At 46.8% G+C, this 18,234-nt stretch overlaps 1 protein-coding gene across 1 annotated transcript; it reads left to right on the top strand.

Moving 5' to 3' along the window:
• Window positions 1-833: 833 nt before the first annotated feature.
• Window positions 834-17,735, top strand: LOC138759766 (myosin heavy chain, non-muscle-like). Its single transcript, XM_069930359.1, has 2 exons — window positions 834-923; window positions 13,703-17,735. The coding sequence occupies exon 2, from the start codon at window positions 13,732-13,734 to the stop codon at window positions 15,760-15,762; it is 2,031 nt and encodes a 676-aa protein (XP_069786460.1). The 5' UTR covers window positions 834-923; window positions 13,703-13,731; the 3' UTR covers window positions 15,763-17,735.
• The last annotated feature ends 499 nt before the right edge of the window (window positions 17,736-18,234 follow it).

Raw genomic sequence — 18,234 nt, 5'->3', positions numbered from 1 at the left:
GCCTTGTGGCCCTGATACCTCTTTCCTGATGGCAGCAACAAGAACAGAGCATGTGCTGGGGGGGTGTGGATCCTTGATGATTGCTGCTGCTCTCCGACGGCAGAACTCACTCTCCATGGTGGGGAGGGTTTTGCCTGCAATGTCCTGGGCTGTGTCCACTACCTTTTGCAGGGCTTTACACCCAGGAGTATTGGTGTCCCCATCCCAGACCGTGATGCAGCTGGTCAGCACACTTTCACCCACACCTCTGTCGAAATTTGCCAGGGTTTCCGGTGTCGTACCGAACCTCTGCAAACTCCTGAGGAAGTAGAGGTTCTGACGAGCTTTCTTCACGATGCCGTTGGTGTGTTGGGTCCAGGAAAGATCATCTGAGGAATTTAAATTTGCTCAGCCTCAACAAGTTGCATTGAACCATTGCTTTCAGAATTTGGCACAGGGGCTATCAGTGCAGCGTAGGGCAATGTGAGGAGACAGGAGTGGGTTGTGGAGGTGGTGGGGGGGGGAATCTGATTGTTTGGGCTGAGGAAGGCGTGTGAGGAATGAGGGGTAGAGAGAGCAGCTGGGGAATTCCAAGAGAGCTGAAAGCCACTGGCAGTGACAAAGGAGACCCCTTTTATTTTTGACCCATGTGGGCCTTTGAGGTTGTTCTCTTGAGCAGACCCTGTCCTTCAACACCCAGCCCTGCACCTCACCCCAGGAGTGTGTGGAGAGAGGCTCTGCCCACTCCCAGAATTTGCCTAACTCCGCCCAGGACGGGGGTTGTTTCACTGGAAGGCTGCTCTCCACCTAGCTGGATATAAACCAGCTGTCTGTGAAGTCCCAGCACAGGGTGTGAGCTGCAGAGGCCCCATCTCGACTCTTCCAGTGAAAAGAGGACAGTGGCAACACTTCTCCCACCAGCACACAGTGAGCACTTCTTGCAGGTGAACTGGGAGCAGGCAGAGACGGGCAATGAGGTGTGGGTTGGAGAATTGATCGCTTTACATGCAACTTGGGCACAGGACAAGTGTGTGAATGCACGGGTATCCACGCGCAAATGCATGCACAAAGTGTGGACATATTATGTGTGCGTGTGGGCATATTCTGTCAAAGCGTGTGTGTGTGTTTGTGTGTGTGTGTGTGTGTGTGTGTGTGTGTGTGTGTGTGTGTGAGTGTGTGAAAGAGAGTGTCCATCAGTGAGAGTGTGTATGTACCTGTGTGTGTGAGAGTGTCTCAGTGTTTTGGTTTGTGTATGTGAGAGAGAGCATATGTGTAACTGTGTGCATGTGACTGTGTGCTTGTGTGTGTGTGTGTGGGAGGTTGCGTGTGGGTCAATGTGCGAGTGTGTCCACGCATTGTGTGTATGTGAATGTATGTACAGTATGTGGATACATGCTTGTGTGTTTGTTTATATGCTCTTGTGGGCATTAGTTTGTTTTGCCATTAAAATGTCACAGTGACTCATTGATCTAAAGTTGATCCGTACATAATCAATTGGGAGTTTTAATTAGAATTCCATCTGAGGCAGTCAGTGCAACATTTCCTGGATTGAAGCCTGTGAGTGGTTGCTCTGGGGTGGAAGATGAGGGACAGGCTTGATGGTTATCATCTGAAAAGAGAGAAAAAGGAAGTGAGAGAGAGAGAGAGAGATAGAGGGAAGGAGAGAGAGGGAGGAGAGAGAGAGAGATGATCGAGAGTGAAAAACAGATAAAGGGACAGAAAGAGGGGAAGAGATGGATGGAGAGATGGGAGATGGATGGAGAGTGAAGGAGAGAGAGGAGATAGAGAGATACACAGTGATGTGATGGAGAGAGAGATGGAGAAGGAATGGTAGGGAAAGCAGAGTAGTGCAAAAAAAGTATTCTCACTGCTGCTATCAGGAAAGAGGTGTCGGTGCCAGAAGACTCGCCCCGAACAGGTGTAGGAACAGTTGCTCCCCCTCCACCATCGGACGCCTCAACCACAAACTCAATCAGGGGCTCATTTAAAGACTCTGACCATTGCATTTTATAGATTTTTTACAGTCTCTCTGTATTGCACAGTTTGTTTACATTTCTTTCTTTGTTTACATGTGTATATTGTGCACAGTTTTTAATTGCATGGCCAATAAGTGGTAATTCTGCCTGGCCCGCAGGAAAAAGGAATCTCTAGGTTGAATGTGACTCCATATGTGCTCTGGCAATCAATCTGAGATGTCTTTCCACAGGTCAGACCCGCTCCTTCTGTAGTGACGTGTTCGCGTTGAATTGGGGGGGGGGGTGGTGGCGAGAACAGGCAAATAGATATGATGTCACAGCTGGATACAGATCGGAGAATGGACGAGATAAGAGCTGGGAATTGATCGGGCGGAGGTAGTTCTCTGATAGGAGGGGGAGGGGGTGGGGAGTCAGAGGAAAGGAGAGGGAGGGATAGGGAAAGAGAAAGACAGACTCTGGGGAGGGGTTCAAGGGAACCTGGAACTCTCCGGTTGGAGAGTGACCAGACAGAATATTAGATGTTGTTCCTCCAATTTGCGGCTAGCTTCATGTGGGAATGGTGTGTGGAATTAAAATGGTTGGCCACTGGGGGGGGGGGGGGGATGAAGTGGGGAGGTCTTGCAGTGGACTCCCTCGGCCACTCATCCCTCCCCATAAAACACCCCTTGGTACCTAAGCACGTGACCACCAGAAATGCATCACGTGCACCCACACCTCCTCCCTCACCACCTTCCACATGAAGCAGAATTTCACCTTGGAACCTACGGGGGTCATCTGGTGGTCTTCTCCACATCGGAGAGACTGGATGCAGACTGGGAGATAACTTTGGTGAAGATCTTCACTCTGTCCACTCAGGACTTCCCAGCGACGTTCCCTCTCATTTATAGTTATCAGTCAGGGCAAATATCTTATGTGGTGCAAATTTTTCTCCCTGTGACAAAACTGCGGGTGCACTGAATGCTTGTGCAAGTCTAACGTTGAAATAGTTTCAATTCCATTTTGGCACAGCCGATCCCTCATGGTCCATAAAACTGTTCTGGCATGTGTTAATGTAATACAAGGTGTGATTAACTACTTGCTTAACTGACTAATGAGCTAACAGCTGAGAGGTTATTTTCAACAAGTATAATTATTAAAGACTGCGTTAATCGAGCTCACTGACCTTTTGTGAGCATGTTCATTTCCTTCGGGCACTGGTTGCAAAATGCACACGTGCACGGTGTGGGGGTGGGAGGGGAACAGGGCCTCCCAGTGGCCAACCATTTCAATTCCGCGCCACACGCCTGCACCGACATGTCTGTCCATGTCTCCGTCCAATGTCAAACTGAGGCCACCTGCCAATTGGAGCATCAGCAGGCCTCGTATTCCATCAGGGCACTGCAGGTCTCCCCTGGGCCTTATCAAGCCTCGACATCACATCCCTGCTCTTAGATTCTATTCCTCTCGAAACAAACGGCAACATTGTCTTTGCCTGCTTCACCCCCGACTCAACCTGCAAGTTTGTCTTCAGGCTCCTGCACGAGGATCCCAGGTCCCTTCGCATCTGGGGATTTTTAATTTTCTCCCCATTTAGAAAACACTCTGCCCGTTAATTTTTTCTACCAAACTGCGTGACCATCCACTATCCCACATTATATTTCATTTTCCACTTCACTGCCCGTTCTCCTCATCAGTCTAGGACCTTCTGCAGCCTCCCTGTTCCCCCTACACGACCTGCTCCTCCACCTCCCTTTGTATCATCTGCAAACTTGGTCATAAACCCATTCATTCCACAATTCAAATAATTAATATACAACATAAAAAGAGGTGGTCCCAACCACGACCCTTGTGGAATCCAGCAACAACTGGCAGGTGACCAGAATATGGGCCCTGTATTCCGACTCTCTGCTTCCTGCCAATTGGCTAATGCTCTCCCCACACTCGTCTTGTTTCCTGTGACACCGTGGGCTCTGATCTTGTCAAATAACATCATGTGCGGAACCTTGTCAAAGGCTGTCTGGAAATCCCAACACATTTAGCGCATGCCCGTTTTCAGTCCGAATTCCAGTCGTTTTTTCTGATCCTGTGCTTGCTTGTTCTCTGTTCTGAGGGAAGTTTGTTAGAAACCCTGGATTTGCCCATGATATGACTCCAGAGACAGCAGAGCCCAACCTGTTGGGCTGCAACAGGACAGGTCAGGCCATCGGTCCCTGAGGTCAGGAAGGAGGAACGGCTGATTGAAGCCCATCTCAGCAGCAGAGACATTCCTGAGAAAAGGTGGAGATGGTCAGGTACTCGCCAGGTAGGGCTGGGATTGCAGGCCATTGCACCCTATAAAGTGAGGCCCAGCACCATAAATGGCTGTGGTCCTTCACTACTCAATGAGCTGAACATGTTTGTAAAGGAGGACTCAACGGCACCAATGGGAGTCCCTGCAGAGGCTGACAACCCTGCGATATCTGTCTCTGAGGCCAGCGTCAGAACATCCTTCAAGAGGGTGAACCCTTGCAAGGTGACAGGCCTCGACAGCATGCCTGCCAGGGTACAGAAAATCTGTGCCAACCAACTAGCCAGAGTGTTCACGGACATTTTCAACCTCTCATTGCTGCAGTCGAAGGTTCCCACCTGCTTCAAAAGGGCATCGAGCATCCCCGGTGTCCAGGAAGAGCGGAGGGAGCAGCCTCAATGACTATCAGATTCAGATTTATTGTCCGAGTACATATGTGACATCACATACAAACCTGAGATTCCTTTTCTTACGGGCGCGGAAAAATTACCATTTACTGGCAATGCAAAATTAAACTGTGCACAACGTAAACATGTAGACAATCAAAAGATCTGTAAAAAGATAACAAATGCAAACAACCTGACTGTGCAATACAGAGAGAATTTTTTAAATCAATAAATTGCTCAAGTAAGAGTCCCAGTTTGAGTTTATCGTTAAGGAGTCTGATGGTGGAGGAACAGCAGCTGTTCCTGAACCTGGTGGTGTGAGTCTTGTTGCAACTGGACCTCTTTCCAGATGGCAGCAGCGGGATCAGAGCGTGTGCTGGGTGGTGTGGGTCTTTGATGATCGCTGCTGCTCTCTGACGGCAGCGTTCCCTGTCGATGTACTCAATAGAGGGGAGTGTTTTACCTGTAATGTCTTGGGCCATGTCCACTATCTTTTGGAAGGCTTTTCGCTCAGGAGTATTGTAGTCCCCCATCCCAGACTGTGATGCAGCCGGTCACCACACTTTTCACCACACCTCTGTAGAAATTTGCTAGAATTTCTGGTGTCGTACCAAACTTCCGCAAACTCCTGAGGAAGTAGAGGTGGTGAAGATGCCAGTGGTGTGTTGGGTCCAGGAAAGATCCTTTGAGAGGGTGACTCCTAAAAACCTAAATTTGTTCACCCTCTCCATCTCTGATCCCCCAGTGATCACTGGATTGTATCCCTCTGGCTTTCCCTTCTTGAAGTCAACAATCAGCTGCTTAATTTTGATGGCATTTTGTGCGAGGTTGTGGTTGGTGCACCATTCAGCCAAGTTTTCAATCTCACCCTGTACGCTGACTCATCCCCATCCTTTATACAACCCACTACGTGGTATCGTCAGCGAATTTGTCGATGGAGTTATTGTCTTATCAAGCCACACAGTCGTAGGTGTAAAGTGAGTAGAGCAGGAGGCTAAGAACCCAGCCCTGTGGTGCTCCGGTACTGATGGAGATTGTGGAGGAGAAGTTCTTACCAATCCTCACTGATTGTGGTCTGGAGGTGAGGAAATCTACGATCTAATTACACAGTGAGGTGATAACTCCCAGATCTTGGAGTTTGCTGATCAGTTTTGCGGGGATGAAGATGTTAAATGCCAAACTGTAGTCGATGAAGAGCATCCTGATGTAGGCAACTTTGCTGTCCAGGTGTTCCAGGGCTTTGTGTAGGGCCAATGAGATGGCATCCGCCATAGACCTGCTGCTGCGTTAGGCAAATTGGAACATATCCATGTCACCGGTCAGACAGGAGTGCTAATGGATGACATGTCACCCAGTCACACTCACATCTCCTGTAATGAAATGCTTTCAGAGATTGATAATGGCTGGAATTAACACGTAACTAAGCAAAGGTCTGGACCCACTGCAATTTTCCAATCATCAAAATCGGTCAAAAGCAGACGCTCTCCACTCAGCTCAGGATTAGCTACATAACAACAATTCAAAGATACGGCTGGTCTTCATCAACTACAGCTCAGCCTTCAACAGTATCATCCCCTTAGTGCTGGTCTACAAACACCAAACTCCAGGCCTCTGTACCCCCCTCTGCAACTGGATCCTTGACTTCCTCATCGGAAGACCGCAGTTAGTACGAATTGGAAACAGCGTCTCCTCCTCACTGATCATGGACACAGGCCCACCCCAAGGATGCGTTCTTAGCCCACTGCTCTACTCATTACACTCCCATGACTGTGTGGCCAGGCACAATTCCAGTGCTGTCTAAAAATCTGCCGATGACACCACAGTCAAGAGGGAGGCAGATCAGCTCGTTGAGTGACCTCACAACAACAACCTTGTACTCAACGTTAGCAAAATCAAGGAGCTCTTTGTCGACTAAAGTAAGGGGAAATCAGGAGAACACGAACCAGTCCTCATTGAGGGGTCAGCAGTGGAAAGAATTTCAAATTTCTGGTGTTATGAGTCCAGCAGCAATATATATATTCACCAGGACAAATAGTCACTTCAACAAAAGTTGCTTTCAATTATCTTTAAACATGAAAATGGAATCAAACTTTAATTTATCAGTATTACCTTAACTTAACCCCCTTCTCATTCTAAGCGCACGTGTGTTTAAGGGTTCAGAAAAGTTCTTTGGTTCACAGTCCAATCTCACTTCTCTTTCCTCCAAGTTCACTGGTTGCAGGCAATTCTTAGACTGTGCACAGAATTTAACATTTATGAATCTTAACCAGGCTTTGGTGCTTGAAAGGTAAATGGTTGCCACTCAGGAAGGTTCTTGTCGGTTTACAGAGAGAGATTTGTTGCTCTTTGGACACTCACAACTGATTTACTTCCATCACCCACTTCAGTGTCTTGCTGACAAAACTTGCCCCTTTAGAGGGTTCTCCCGATGATAACCTCTTTCTTTTAGGTCACCACAGAGTTCCTTTTTGTTTCCCTTATTCCAAGTGAAACATTAGACAGCCAGTCCTCTCCTCTTGCATGAACCACAAGGGCTTTGACCAGGCCATCTTGTAAAATGGGGCTTTTCACAAGCTTGCCAGCTTGTCCTGTTCCAGTCCCAGCTGCTTCTGCTAGTTGTACCAATGTAGAAGTGATCTCTGTGTGTGTCTCTCACTGTCTCAGAGAGAAAGACTGTTTGACTCTCTCTGCTTGAAAAACCACATGACCCTCATAGAACAACAAATGTGGTATGGGGGTGCCAAAGAACAGGACAGGGAAAGACTACAGAGAGTTGTGAGCATGGCCTGCAACATCACAGCTATCACTCTCCACCAGACGAGGACATCTACAAGAGGCGATGTGTTAAGAAAGCAGCCCAAGGGCCCCCACCACCTAAGCCGTGCCCTCTTTACACTGATACCATCAGGAAGGAGGTACAGGAGTTGAAGATGAGCACTCAGTGACACAGGACAGCTTCTTCCCGTTTCTGAACGGACAAAGAACATCAGACATGACCTCACTTTCTCTTTTTCTTGCACTAATTTATTTCTATTGAAATGTAATTTTGTAACAATATGTGGCTGGAAAACAATTAATTTCATGCAACATTAATAGCAATGTTTGAATTCTTGTTGTCTGACAAAGGATTGGACCAGTCGGAGATTGAGAAGAGTTGATCTGGGATGGTGTATAATGCTGAGAGGTGTGACCAAGGCAGGTGTGGAGAGGATGTTTCATCTTGTGGGAGAAGCTGGCCCTAAAGACCCCACATGTCAGGTGGGGCTTCTTGGATTGACGACCCCTCCACATGGGGTCCTGAGCTCCAGCTTAAGTGAGGATTGCGAACCCATTGCCTGCTGGTGAAGTCAGGGGGGGCATGATCCAGTCCTTGTCACGGGCTCAACAGTGGAGAGGGTCAATGATTTGAAATTCCTGGGTGTCAACATCACCGAGGACCTGTCAAGGAGCCTCCATGTTGATGCGATCACGAAGAAGGCTCGCCAGCGACTAGAATTCATGAGGTGTTTGAAGAGATTCGGTATGTCACCGAGGAACAATAGAACCATAGAATGTTACAGCACAGAAAACAGGCCATACGGCCCTTCTAGTCTGTGCCGACCATTCTTCAGCTAGTCCCAATAACCTGCTCCTATTCCATAACCCTCCAGACCTTTCCCATCCATGTCGCTATCCAATTTTTTCTTAAAAGTCAGATTGAGTCCGGACCCATCACATCAGATGGCAGCTTGTTTCACACTCCCACCACTCTCTGAGTGAAGAACTTCCCCCTAATGTTCCCCCTAAACCTTTCCCTGTGAAATATAAAGTGTTCACCATCACTACTCTGGAGACAAAGTCTTGGAGAACACGTTCAGCTTTATTTTGAGTCAATAGACAATAGACAATAGACAATAGGAGCTGGAGTAGGCCCTTCGGCCCGTCGGGCCAGCACCGCCATTTTACAGATCATGGCTGATCACTACTATCAGTACCCCTTTCCAGCCTTATCCCCATAACCCCGAACTCCTTTGCCCACTAAAGTCTTATCTAACTCTCTTTTGAACATCATCAGCGAATCTGCCTCTACCACCCTCTGTGGCAGGGCATTCCACAGATTCACACCTCTCTGGGTAAAAAAATGTTTTCTCATCTCCGTCCTAAAGGGCCTACCCTGTATTCTTAAACTATGCCCTCTAGTCCTCGTCTCCCCCATCACTGGGAACAAGTAATCCGACTTCACCCTGTCTATCCCCTTGATAATTTTGTATACCTCAATCATGTCCCCCCTCATCCTTCTAAACTCCATTGGATACAAGTCCAGTTTTTCTAGTCTTTCAGCATATGTCAACCCCGCCATCCCTGGAACTAACCTTGTAAATCTGCGCTGCACACCCTCTATAGCTAGTATGTCCTTCCTCAAAATTGGAGACCAGAACTGGACGCAATACTCCAGGTGGGGTCTCACCAGGGCCCTGTACAACTGCAGAAAGGCGTCTCCGTTCCTATACTCCAATCCCCTCTTTATGAAAGCCAACATGCCATTTGCCTTCTTCACAGCTTTCTGAACCTGCATGTTAGCCTTCAGTGACCGGTGAACAAGTACTCCCAGATCCATTTGCTCCTCCCCACTCCCTAGCTTGTCTCCATTTCAATAATATTCAGCTTTCCTATTATTGCCCCCAAAATGGATAGTCTGCAGTGTCGGGTGTCTCTGGTCTGGAGACACATCGGAGGTTCAGAATCATCTCTCCTTTGTACAGTCCCGGGCTCAACATCACCCCACCTTCATTTACCTTCTTCCAATCAGAATCCCAATACATTACAATATTCTCCTTCTCCCTTCCATCAATCACTTAGTTCCTCCCTATTCATACATCGCATGTTATGTTAATTAGTTCATTCCCTTCTTCGGGGCGTCTAAGTTAATATTCATGTCTCTATTAAGCAAGCGCAGTACTAGCTATAGACTACCTTAGGTCACTGTACCAGCCTGAACCAGATCCTTGCATCCTTGGTTCTCCTGATAAGAAGGAACCCACTAGCCGGTGCTGTCTACTCTCAAGCTTTTATCTACATACTTTGCATTCCATTTCACAGAATGGTGCGAGTTTAATCCTTTTCATCCATATTTCACACCCCTTTCAGCCTAAAGACATCTCCTCTTGTATTTACCTCTCCCAATCTAATTAGAAAGGGCCAATTGACATTTACTCTGACAATACCGCCATCATTTTGTAAACCTCCATCAAATCTCCCCTCATTCTTCTTCGTTCCAAGGAATAAAATCCAAACCTATTTAATTTTTCCCTGTAACTCAACTCCTGAAGATCCGGCAACATCCGAATAAATCTTCTCTGCACTCTGTCAATCTTATTGATATCCTTCCACATTTTGTTTGAAAATTTTATTTAGAAATTTTGCAAGATACATACATACATACAAAACAATCTAACAAAAAAATCTAAATCCCTATAACCCTCTCCTCCCCCCACCCCCCACCTACTCCATCCCCTACAACCCTCCCCCATTGGACCGGAAAACAATTATATCGGGTATTTAATAGATGCTGCTTTACATCACAAAAAAAAATTAATTTATACATTTCATATATAAAGTCCACATTTCATATATAAAGTCCACATTTTAACAAAAAAAGGGTAATTATTTTGCAAATTGTAAGTTATCATTCTTCCAAGTAACTGCTATACGTTTTCTAGTTACTACCAACCTTAATCGTATAAATGTTATTTGAGATTTGTCCAATCGCAAACCCGTCGTTAATGTATTAGTATAACCCATTAAACACACCAATGGATCGTTGCAAATCCATCTAAAATAAATCTTCCAAACCTTTCCCAAAAAGGTTTAACTTTTATACATGCCCGTACTGAATGTAAGAAAACACAAATCCGAAGAAATAAAACTATATTTTTTCAACTTTTCAGGAATTAAATACAAATGATGCAAGAAATTATAATTAACCAAACTATATCTTACATTAATTAATCTCATAACACTACACACATATTCAACCATTCCTCCTGAGATAATGCAATGGATAAATCCTTCTCCCATTTGTCCTTCATTTTATATACATCAACCTTAGTCATCTTTTCCTGTAATGACACATACATTTCGGAAATAATAATCCTTTCTTTCCCTTATCAGCATTTAATATCTCAAATTTAGTTTGACCAGGTAACACCAATTCTTGTCCAAAATTTTCCAACAGTAAATCCCAAACCTGATAATAGCAAATAAAGAGTTCAATGATATCCCAAATTTCTCTCTAAGTCTAATAAAAGAAAGAAACATACCAGCTTCAACACAATCCTCCACCAACTTCACACCCTTCATTTCTCAATCTTTCAAATAGGGGCTATTAAGAGAAAAAGGAATTATTTTATTCTGATATGATGACGTCTTAGCTAAAATTTTAACCTTTAGTTAATTTGGTTCCATTTATACCAAATATCCATTAATTGTTTCAGTACTGGCCAATTTACTTGCAAAAGAGCAGAATTTCATTTATATATAAATTGATGTATTTTATTCTCAGAAATCTGAACCAACTCCACCTTTGCCCATAATGGATGTTGATCAATGTCAAACAACCTATTAATAAATTTTAATTGTGCCACCTCATAATAATTCTGAAAATGTGGTAATTGAAGTCCACCTAAATCATACCTCCATGTCAACTTCTGCAGGGAAACTCTCAACCACTTACCTTTCCATAAAAGCAAATGAATTACTTTGTATAATTCCTTTAAAAATTTCCTCAGAATAGCACACAGAATAGACTGAAAAAGATATTAAACATGCGGATATATATTCATTTTAATACAATTTACTCATCCAATCGAAGTTACAGGCAAATCTTCCATCTATTTAAGTCAAATTTAATCTTATTTAATAATGGTACATAGTTTAAACTCTACAAAGTTTGATATTCTCTATCCACCATTACTCCTAAATAATTTTATTCGACCATCTAAACTTCGTAAGATGTTTACAATCTGAATAATCTTCATCCAATATCGATAATATATCACTTTTATCCCAATTAACTTAATAATCCAAAATCACTCCATATCAATTCAACAAATTTTGTAATGGTTCGAATGAATTTCTAGGATAAGATAAATATATCAATATATTGTCTGTGAACAAATTAATTTTATACCCTTGTTCATTCGACACCACCCAGGGAGAAGGTTTGGTATATAATGCCTTTACCCAACCAATAAAGAGTAGTTCAAATTCTTAATTCCAAGGAATATTATCCTAACCTGTTTAATGTTGCCCTGCAACTCAACTTCTGTAGATCTGGCAACATCTTAGTAAATCTTCTCTGCCCTCCCTCAATCTTATTCATATCATTCCTGTAGTTAGATGACCTGAACTGCACATAATATTCCAAATTTGGACTCACCAAAGTCTTATACAACTATAACATAAACATCCCAACTCCTATACAAAATATTTTGATTTATAAAGGCCAAGATGCCAAAAGCTTTCTATACATCCCTGTCCACCTGTGATGCCACCTTCAGGGAACAATGTAGCTGTATCCCCACATCTCTCTGCTCCTCCACGTTCCTCAGTGCCTGACCATTTACTGTGTGCGTCTTTCCTTGCTTTACCCTTCTAAAATACTTCAACTCACACCTGTCTGCATTAAACTCCATCTGCCATGTTTTGGCCCAGTCTCCCAGTTGGTCCAGATCCCTCTGCAAGTCCTCCCTGTCCACTACTCCTATCTTTGTGTCATCACCAAACCTGCTGATCCATTTTACCACATTATCATCCAGCTCATTGATATAGACAACAAAGAACAATAGTCCCAGTCCAGATCCCTGAGACACACCACTCGACACAGGCCTCCAATATGTGAAGCCACCATCCACCACCACTCTGTTTACTCCCACATGGCCAATTTCTAATCCAGTTTACAACCTCTGCATGGACAGCTCGTGGCATAACTTTCTGAACTAACCTCCCATGTGGGACCTTGGCGAAGACTTTACTAAATACCATGTAGACAACATCCACAGCCTTTCCTTCATCTACGGTATCTTGGTAACTTTGAAAATCTCTACAAGATTTGTTAAACATGACCTACCCCGCACAAAGCCATGCTGACTGTACTTAAACAGCCCAAGCCTGTCCAAATACCTTGACATCCCGTCTCTCCGAACTCCTTCTAATAATTTACCTACGACTGACGCCAGGCTCACTGGCCTATAGTTACCTGGTTTAATTTTGAAGACTCTCGAAAAACTTCCACAGATGTATCGTGGACAGCATTCTGGCTGGTTGCATCACTGCCTGGTATGGAGATGCCCACATTCATGACAAGAATAAACTCCAGAGGGTTGTTAACTCGGTCAGTGACATATGGGCACCAGACTTCACTCCATTGAGGGCATCTATATGAGATGGGGTCTTAAAAAAGCAACCTCTACACTCGAAGACCCCACTACCCAGGCCATGTCCTCTTCACTCTGCTACCATCGGGTAAAAGGTACAGGAGCATGAAGACGAGCATGTAGCCAACCACTATGAAGAAACACACACTCACAGTGTGGCAGGTTAAGCTCACTCCTTTATTAGGGCTGGAAAGGCTGCTTTAATACTGTTCAAGTTGAATGCCCTTCTTCCCCAACCTGTTTCTGCTGAGTTAGCTGGGCAGCTTGACTAAAGCCATTTTAGGGCTGTTGGTCTGATGCACCCCAGCTTCTACCCCCGGCCTGTTCGTTATCCTGGGAGTCGCTTCAGCGATCTCTGTCCGCGTCTGTTGCCACGTGATGTGCCGGCCCAATCTCCGCAATTGCAGGCTGCTGCAAGCATTCAGTGGCACAAGGATAGCTTGTTCCCCGCTGCCATCAGATTCTTGAATGATCATTGAATCCATAAGACACTGCCCGACCTTTCATGCACTATTTTTATTTATTATTGTAAGGTAGTTTATGTGAATGTTTACTCTGTGAAGCTGCCACAAAACAACAAATTTAATGACTTGTTCATAACAATAAATTCTGGTTTTGATTCTGAATATGATTCTGACTGAACCGAAGCTCATACCTCCCCTCTTCTATCTCTCACTAAAGCCCATCTGTAGGAGAATACATTGGTCGCCATGGCTGCCGATGAGGTTCAGGCCTTGGGAAAGGTCGACAGCGTGATGCTGCTGGGTGCGGCGGAGGAAGCCAAGAGCAACCTGGAGCTGATCATGAAGCCCTACGCCAACTGGGAGGACTTCCTGACACCTGGACTGACCTCCATCACCATCCTGGGGGAGCTGATCTTCATCGCGGCGGCCGAGGCCTTCCAGGTGAAACTCATCGCAGCCGGCAGCCCGCCAAGATTCCTGCGGAAGCCGGGATCCTTCCGTGCCTGCCTGATGCAGCTTTGCGACCAGGGATGGAAGGCCTTCAACAAGGCCCACAATAATATGGACCAGATCCGCCTCCAGACTCTGACAGTCCCCAAGCACCTGGCCAACGCTGTGCAGGTACTGAGCCGTGAACCCCAGGTGGTCAAGGCCATGCTGCCCAACCGATTGAGAAGCCTGAGGACGGTTGTGGAGAAGTGCCAGGAACTGGCCTCTTCCGTCGAGGAGGAGTTTGCCTCGCTCATCGACCTTGTGCAAGAGTTGCTGGAGATCTGTGGTGGCTCCCAGACTGAGTACCACAGCAGGATGGAAGAAGTCAAACAAGTGCTGAAGGAATCTGAGCTGCGGAAGGTGGCAGTGAAGAACCAGAAGAAGAGACTGGAGGCTGAGTTGTCTGAAACCCAGCTCAGGATGGAGGAAGCCCACACCTTGTACAAAAGGGCAGTGAAAATGATCCCCAGTGGCAAGACCCTAGTGGCAATTCATGTCACCCAATCATTGCTGGAGCTGGTCAACAGCCTGGCTGTGGAGCTGGTCTCAATGAGCATGATCAAACCTCTCAGCCTGGCCCTCGAGGTCACCGATGTAGCTGTACAACACTTCAAGAAGAAGATCCAGAGCAAGAAGGTGGACGGACAGGCCCAGGGGGACAAGAGTCTCGTGAGCTGGGCCGGCGTCTGCCTGAGGGCCATGGAGATGTTGGTAGGCACTGCCCTGCTCCGAGACCTGGTGGAGGAGAGTGGGACCATTGACCCCAGCCGGCTGGCCATTAGCCCCTTGGATTACAAGTCCATGTTCCTGAGCAGCCTGAAGAAGGTTGAGCTGGAGAAGGAGAGTGATGCCAAGGCCACCACCTTGGGCCTGTGCCAGGATGGCCTTACCGTGTGTGAGCAGTTGGAGGAGGTCCGGACATCCAAGAACCCCAACGAGGCCCAACTGCAAAGCCTTGCTGCTGCCATCGAGCAGCACCACGCCAAAGTGCAGAGGCACATGGCGGATACGGTGAAGTCCAGCGGCGTCCTGACCATATCCCCACACCCACCAAACCTGACCAGTGCCACCACAGTGGAGGTGCAGGAAGGGTTGGCCAAAAAGGTCCTGGATCAAGCCTGCTTCAGGGTGGAGCAAGCCAAGAGCCAGCTGGACACCAGTAGAGAGGATTACCAAAAAATATCTGCCAGCAAGGACAAGGTGGACAAAGACCTGGATGAGGTCTTGTTGACCATGTCGAGGTGTCAGGTGAAGAATATAGACTACGCCACGACCCTCAAACTGCTGCAGGAGGGTCTGAGAGCTCTGAGCCAGGTCAAGGAGCAGTGGGCCAAGATGAGCAACCTCTTCCAGATGACGTCCAACCTGATTAAAATCTCCCTCAATGACTCCATCAACCAGTTTACCAGCGATAGCGAGGCCTGCGAGCCCATCCCCGGCTACTCCCAGGATTCCTTCGTCAAGGACACAATCTACTCCCAGGCAGTCCAGGCCTCCAATATTGCAAACCTCTGCCACATGATCGCCGATACCTACGTGGAGGTCTCCCAGAAGCACCTGAGGGACCAAATCACCAGTCTGGAGATCAACCTTGCCCTGAAACCCTCAGATCCTCTGTTTAACGTGAAACGTACCAAACTCCAGCAAGATCATACTGATGCCATGAAGGCCATCAGGGAGCTGGTCCTAAAGAACAAGGATGCATTTGAGGCACAAATTCAACAGAAGATTGATCACATCACCTCAACTCTTCAGGACATCAAGCCTCTGGCCATACATCAATAGAACACAATCGTCCCAGCCAGTCCTCCAGCCGTCCCCTGGAGGTCTGAAGACACAGTGGGAAGAACGCACTTCTTCAACTGTGCTTATGTACAAAGCCAGTTATCTTCTGCTCATTTCAAGATTCAATTTATCTTCAGGTAATTAAAAAGAGTACAATATCACACGGAATCTGTTTTGGCCTTTCATAAGGCAGACACATTCACCATCGGCAGAAACTGCCTGAAGCGGCTCTTGCAGTCAGACAAATAGAAGCTGAGTCATTCTCCTGCGCTTCCGCAGCCTCTGTATCCACACAAACTATTGGCAACCCAAGCTCCAGATCCAAACCTCCGACATGACCAGGAAGCCTTCAGCACCCTTGGTACCCTCTCGCATCTCAGTCCCGATACCTGGTAGCACTTCAGCTAGTCTCCAGCCAGCCTCCAGCAGCCCATACCTTGTGCGAGTCCCTGGACTGCAGTCTCAAGCACCCCACAGCCCGGTGCGCGCGTCCCTCGACCGCAGTCTCCAGCAGCCCTGCTGCCTGTTTGTTCTTCAGCTGAAGAGCTGTTCAATAGTCCACTGCCGAGGTCACCGTTCTGTGGGTCAAATCCTTTGCTTCTCCTTCTCAAATGGGGGAGGATGGACTCCCCAGTTTCTTGTGCCCTGCACCAGGCCTCCACTTCCCTGGAGTCTTCAACACCACATGGCCGTTGCTGGTCAAAGGAGCCACCATATTGGATACAGACCCCCGCGATGGTAGGGTGTTAAATACAACCACCGGTGTCCCCTTTAATGGGCCCCCCTCACTTTTCCCCTCTCCCTCACTCAATGAGGATTTGTGACGAAGATTAGATCTTGCCAGGAGCTAGATGATGCTGGACTTCTCCGAGATAACTTCTGAAAACCATAGAACCACAGAACAATTCAACTCATGAACAGGCCCCTTCGGCCTTTCTAGTCTGTGCCGAACCATTTTTTTAATCCAGTCCATAGCCCTCCATACCTCACCTATCCATGAATCTGTCCGAACCTGTTTCACCTTTCCCTGTAACTCAGTTCCTGAAATTGGTGCAACATCCAAGTAAATCTTTTCTGCACTCTTTTTATATTGTTCATACCTTTCCTGTAGTTCGGTGACCAAAACTGCACACAATACCCCAAATTTGGCCTCACCAGTGTCTTATACAACTTTACCATAACATCCCAACTCCTGTTCTTCTGAGTTTTGGATGGAAACAATTTTTTTGTAAGTTCGGTAAATTTGATATTCTACAATTGCTTTAAACACTGATACCACCTGCATAATTCCCCACGTGACCTTGTACTATCTAAAGACTCACACCATTCCGGTTTAGCCAGAGATTGCTGTGACTTCCCCATTACTGGCACCACGTCCTTGCATCTCCATCCTTCTTCTCGAGAACTTAGGATATCTTTTGCCTTCGCTAGGTCCTCTACTCTGTCCTCGATGCCCTGGACATTTCATTTCTCGGCGACCAAAACCAAGCAGGGGGAGTATCTTTCTCAGGGGGTCATTCACCAGCGAGACAGTGCCCTGGTGAGGTCTTCATGGCTACAGGGACTCTTATAGTCAGGGGTTGCAGAGACAGGAGGGTGGAGATGCCAGGATCTCAGGCATTGAAGAAACAAGTGAAACACGAAAGTCTGCAGATACTGTGGTTGAAGTTAAAACGATGCACAATGCTGGAGAAACCCAGCAGGCCACGCAGTGAACTTTTGCAGTCAAGCACTTACCTGTGTTGGAGCAGCGCCAGTCGCCACTAGTGACGTATCCGGGAGTGGCAGTGCCAGGTGGGGGCTGTGTACGCTGCAATGGATCGCAGACACAGTGGGAGGAGATGGAGAGCCCTGTGGCAGAGAGCCAATGAGAAGATCAGAAGGGGTTGGCTGGGTGGTCTTTGGGGAAATGAAGAATGCTTTGTTGTGGCTGAGAAAATAAAGAGGGCCTTATTCCTTTTTGTACTGAAGAACGAGTGAGTGTGTTCATTTGAGTGTGTGTACACTAGGGACACAGAACTTCATATATACAGGAAAGATAAAGATGCATAAACAACGTTTCAGGCTTGAGCCCTTCATCAAGTTATGAAAAAATTGGGCAGGTGCCCAAACAAAATGGTGGGGTCGAGGGGCAGGGAGAGCAGGACTGCCCTCCAGGCGGGAGGTTATAAGAGGATATGGAGGGAGGGCACAGCAGCAAACAGGGGGAGGGGGGACAGCTCTGCGAATGAAGAGCGAAGGGGGTGGAGAGCTGAGGGAAAGAAGACAGAGGGAAAGGGAAGGGAGGGAGAACAGAGAGTGGGCTCTCAGAGACTGGAGAAGTCGACGTTAATGCCGTCCGGTTGGAGAGATCCCAGACAGAAAATCAAGTGCGGATCCTCCAATTTATGGGTGGTTTCGCTGGGATAAACGACGCGGAATTGAAGTGGTGCACCACTGGGTGATCTCTACCTGATGTGAACTTGGTGAACG

This window comes from Narcine bancroftii, chromosome 4 (assembly GCF_036971445.1).
Source record: "Narcine bancroftii isolate sNarBan1 chromosome 4, sNarBan1.hap1, whole genome shotgun sequence".
In the NCBI taxonomy this organism is placed as follows: Eukaryota; Metazoa; Chordata; class Chondrichthyes; order Torpediniformes; family Narcinidae; genus Narcine; species Narcine bancroftii.
The sequence above is the reverse complement of the archived record's forward strand: the minus strand, read 5'-3'. Positions and strand labels throughout refer to the sequence as shown.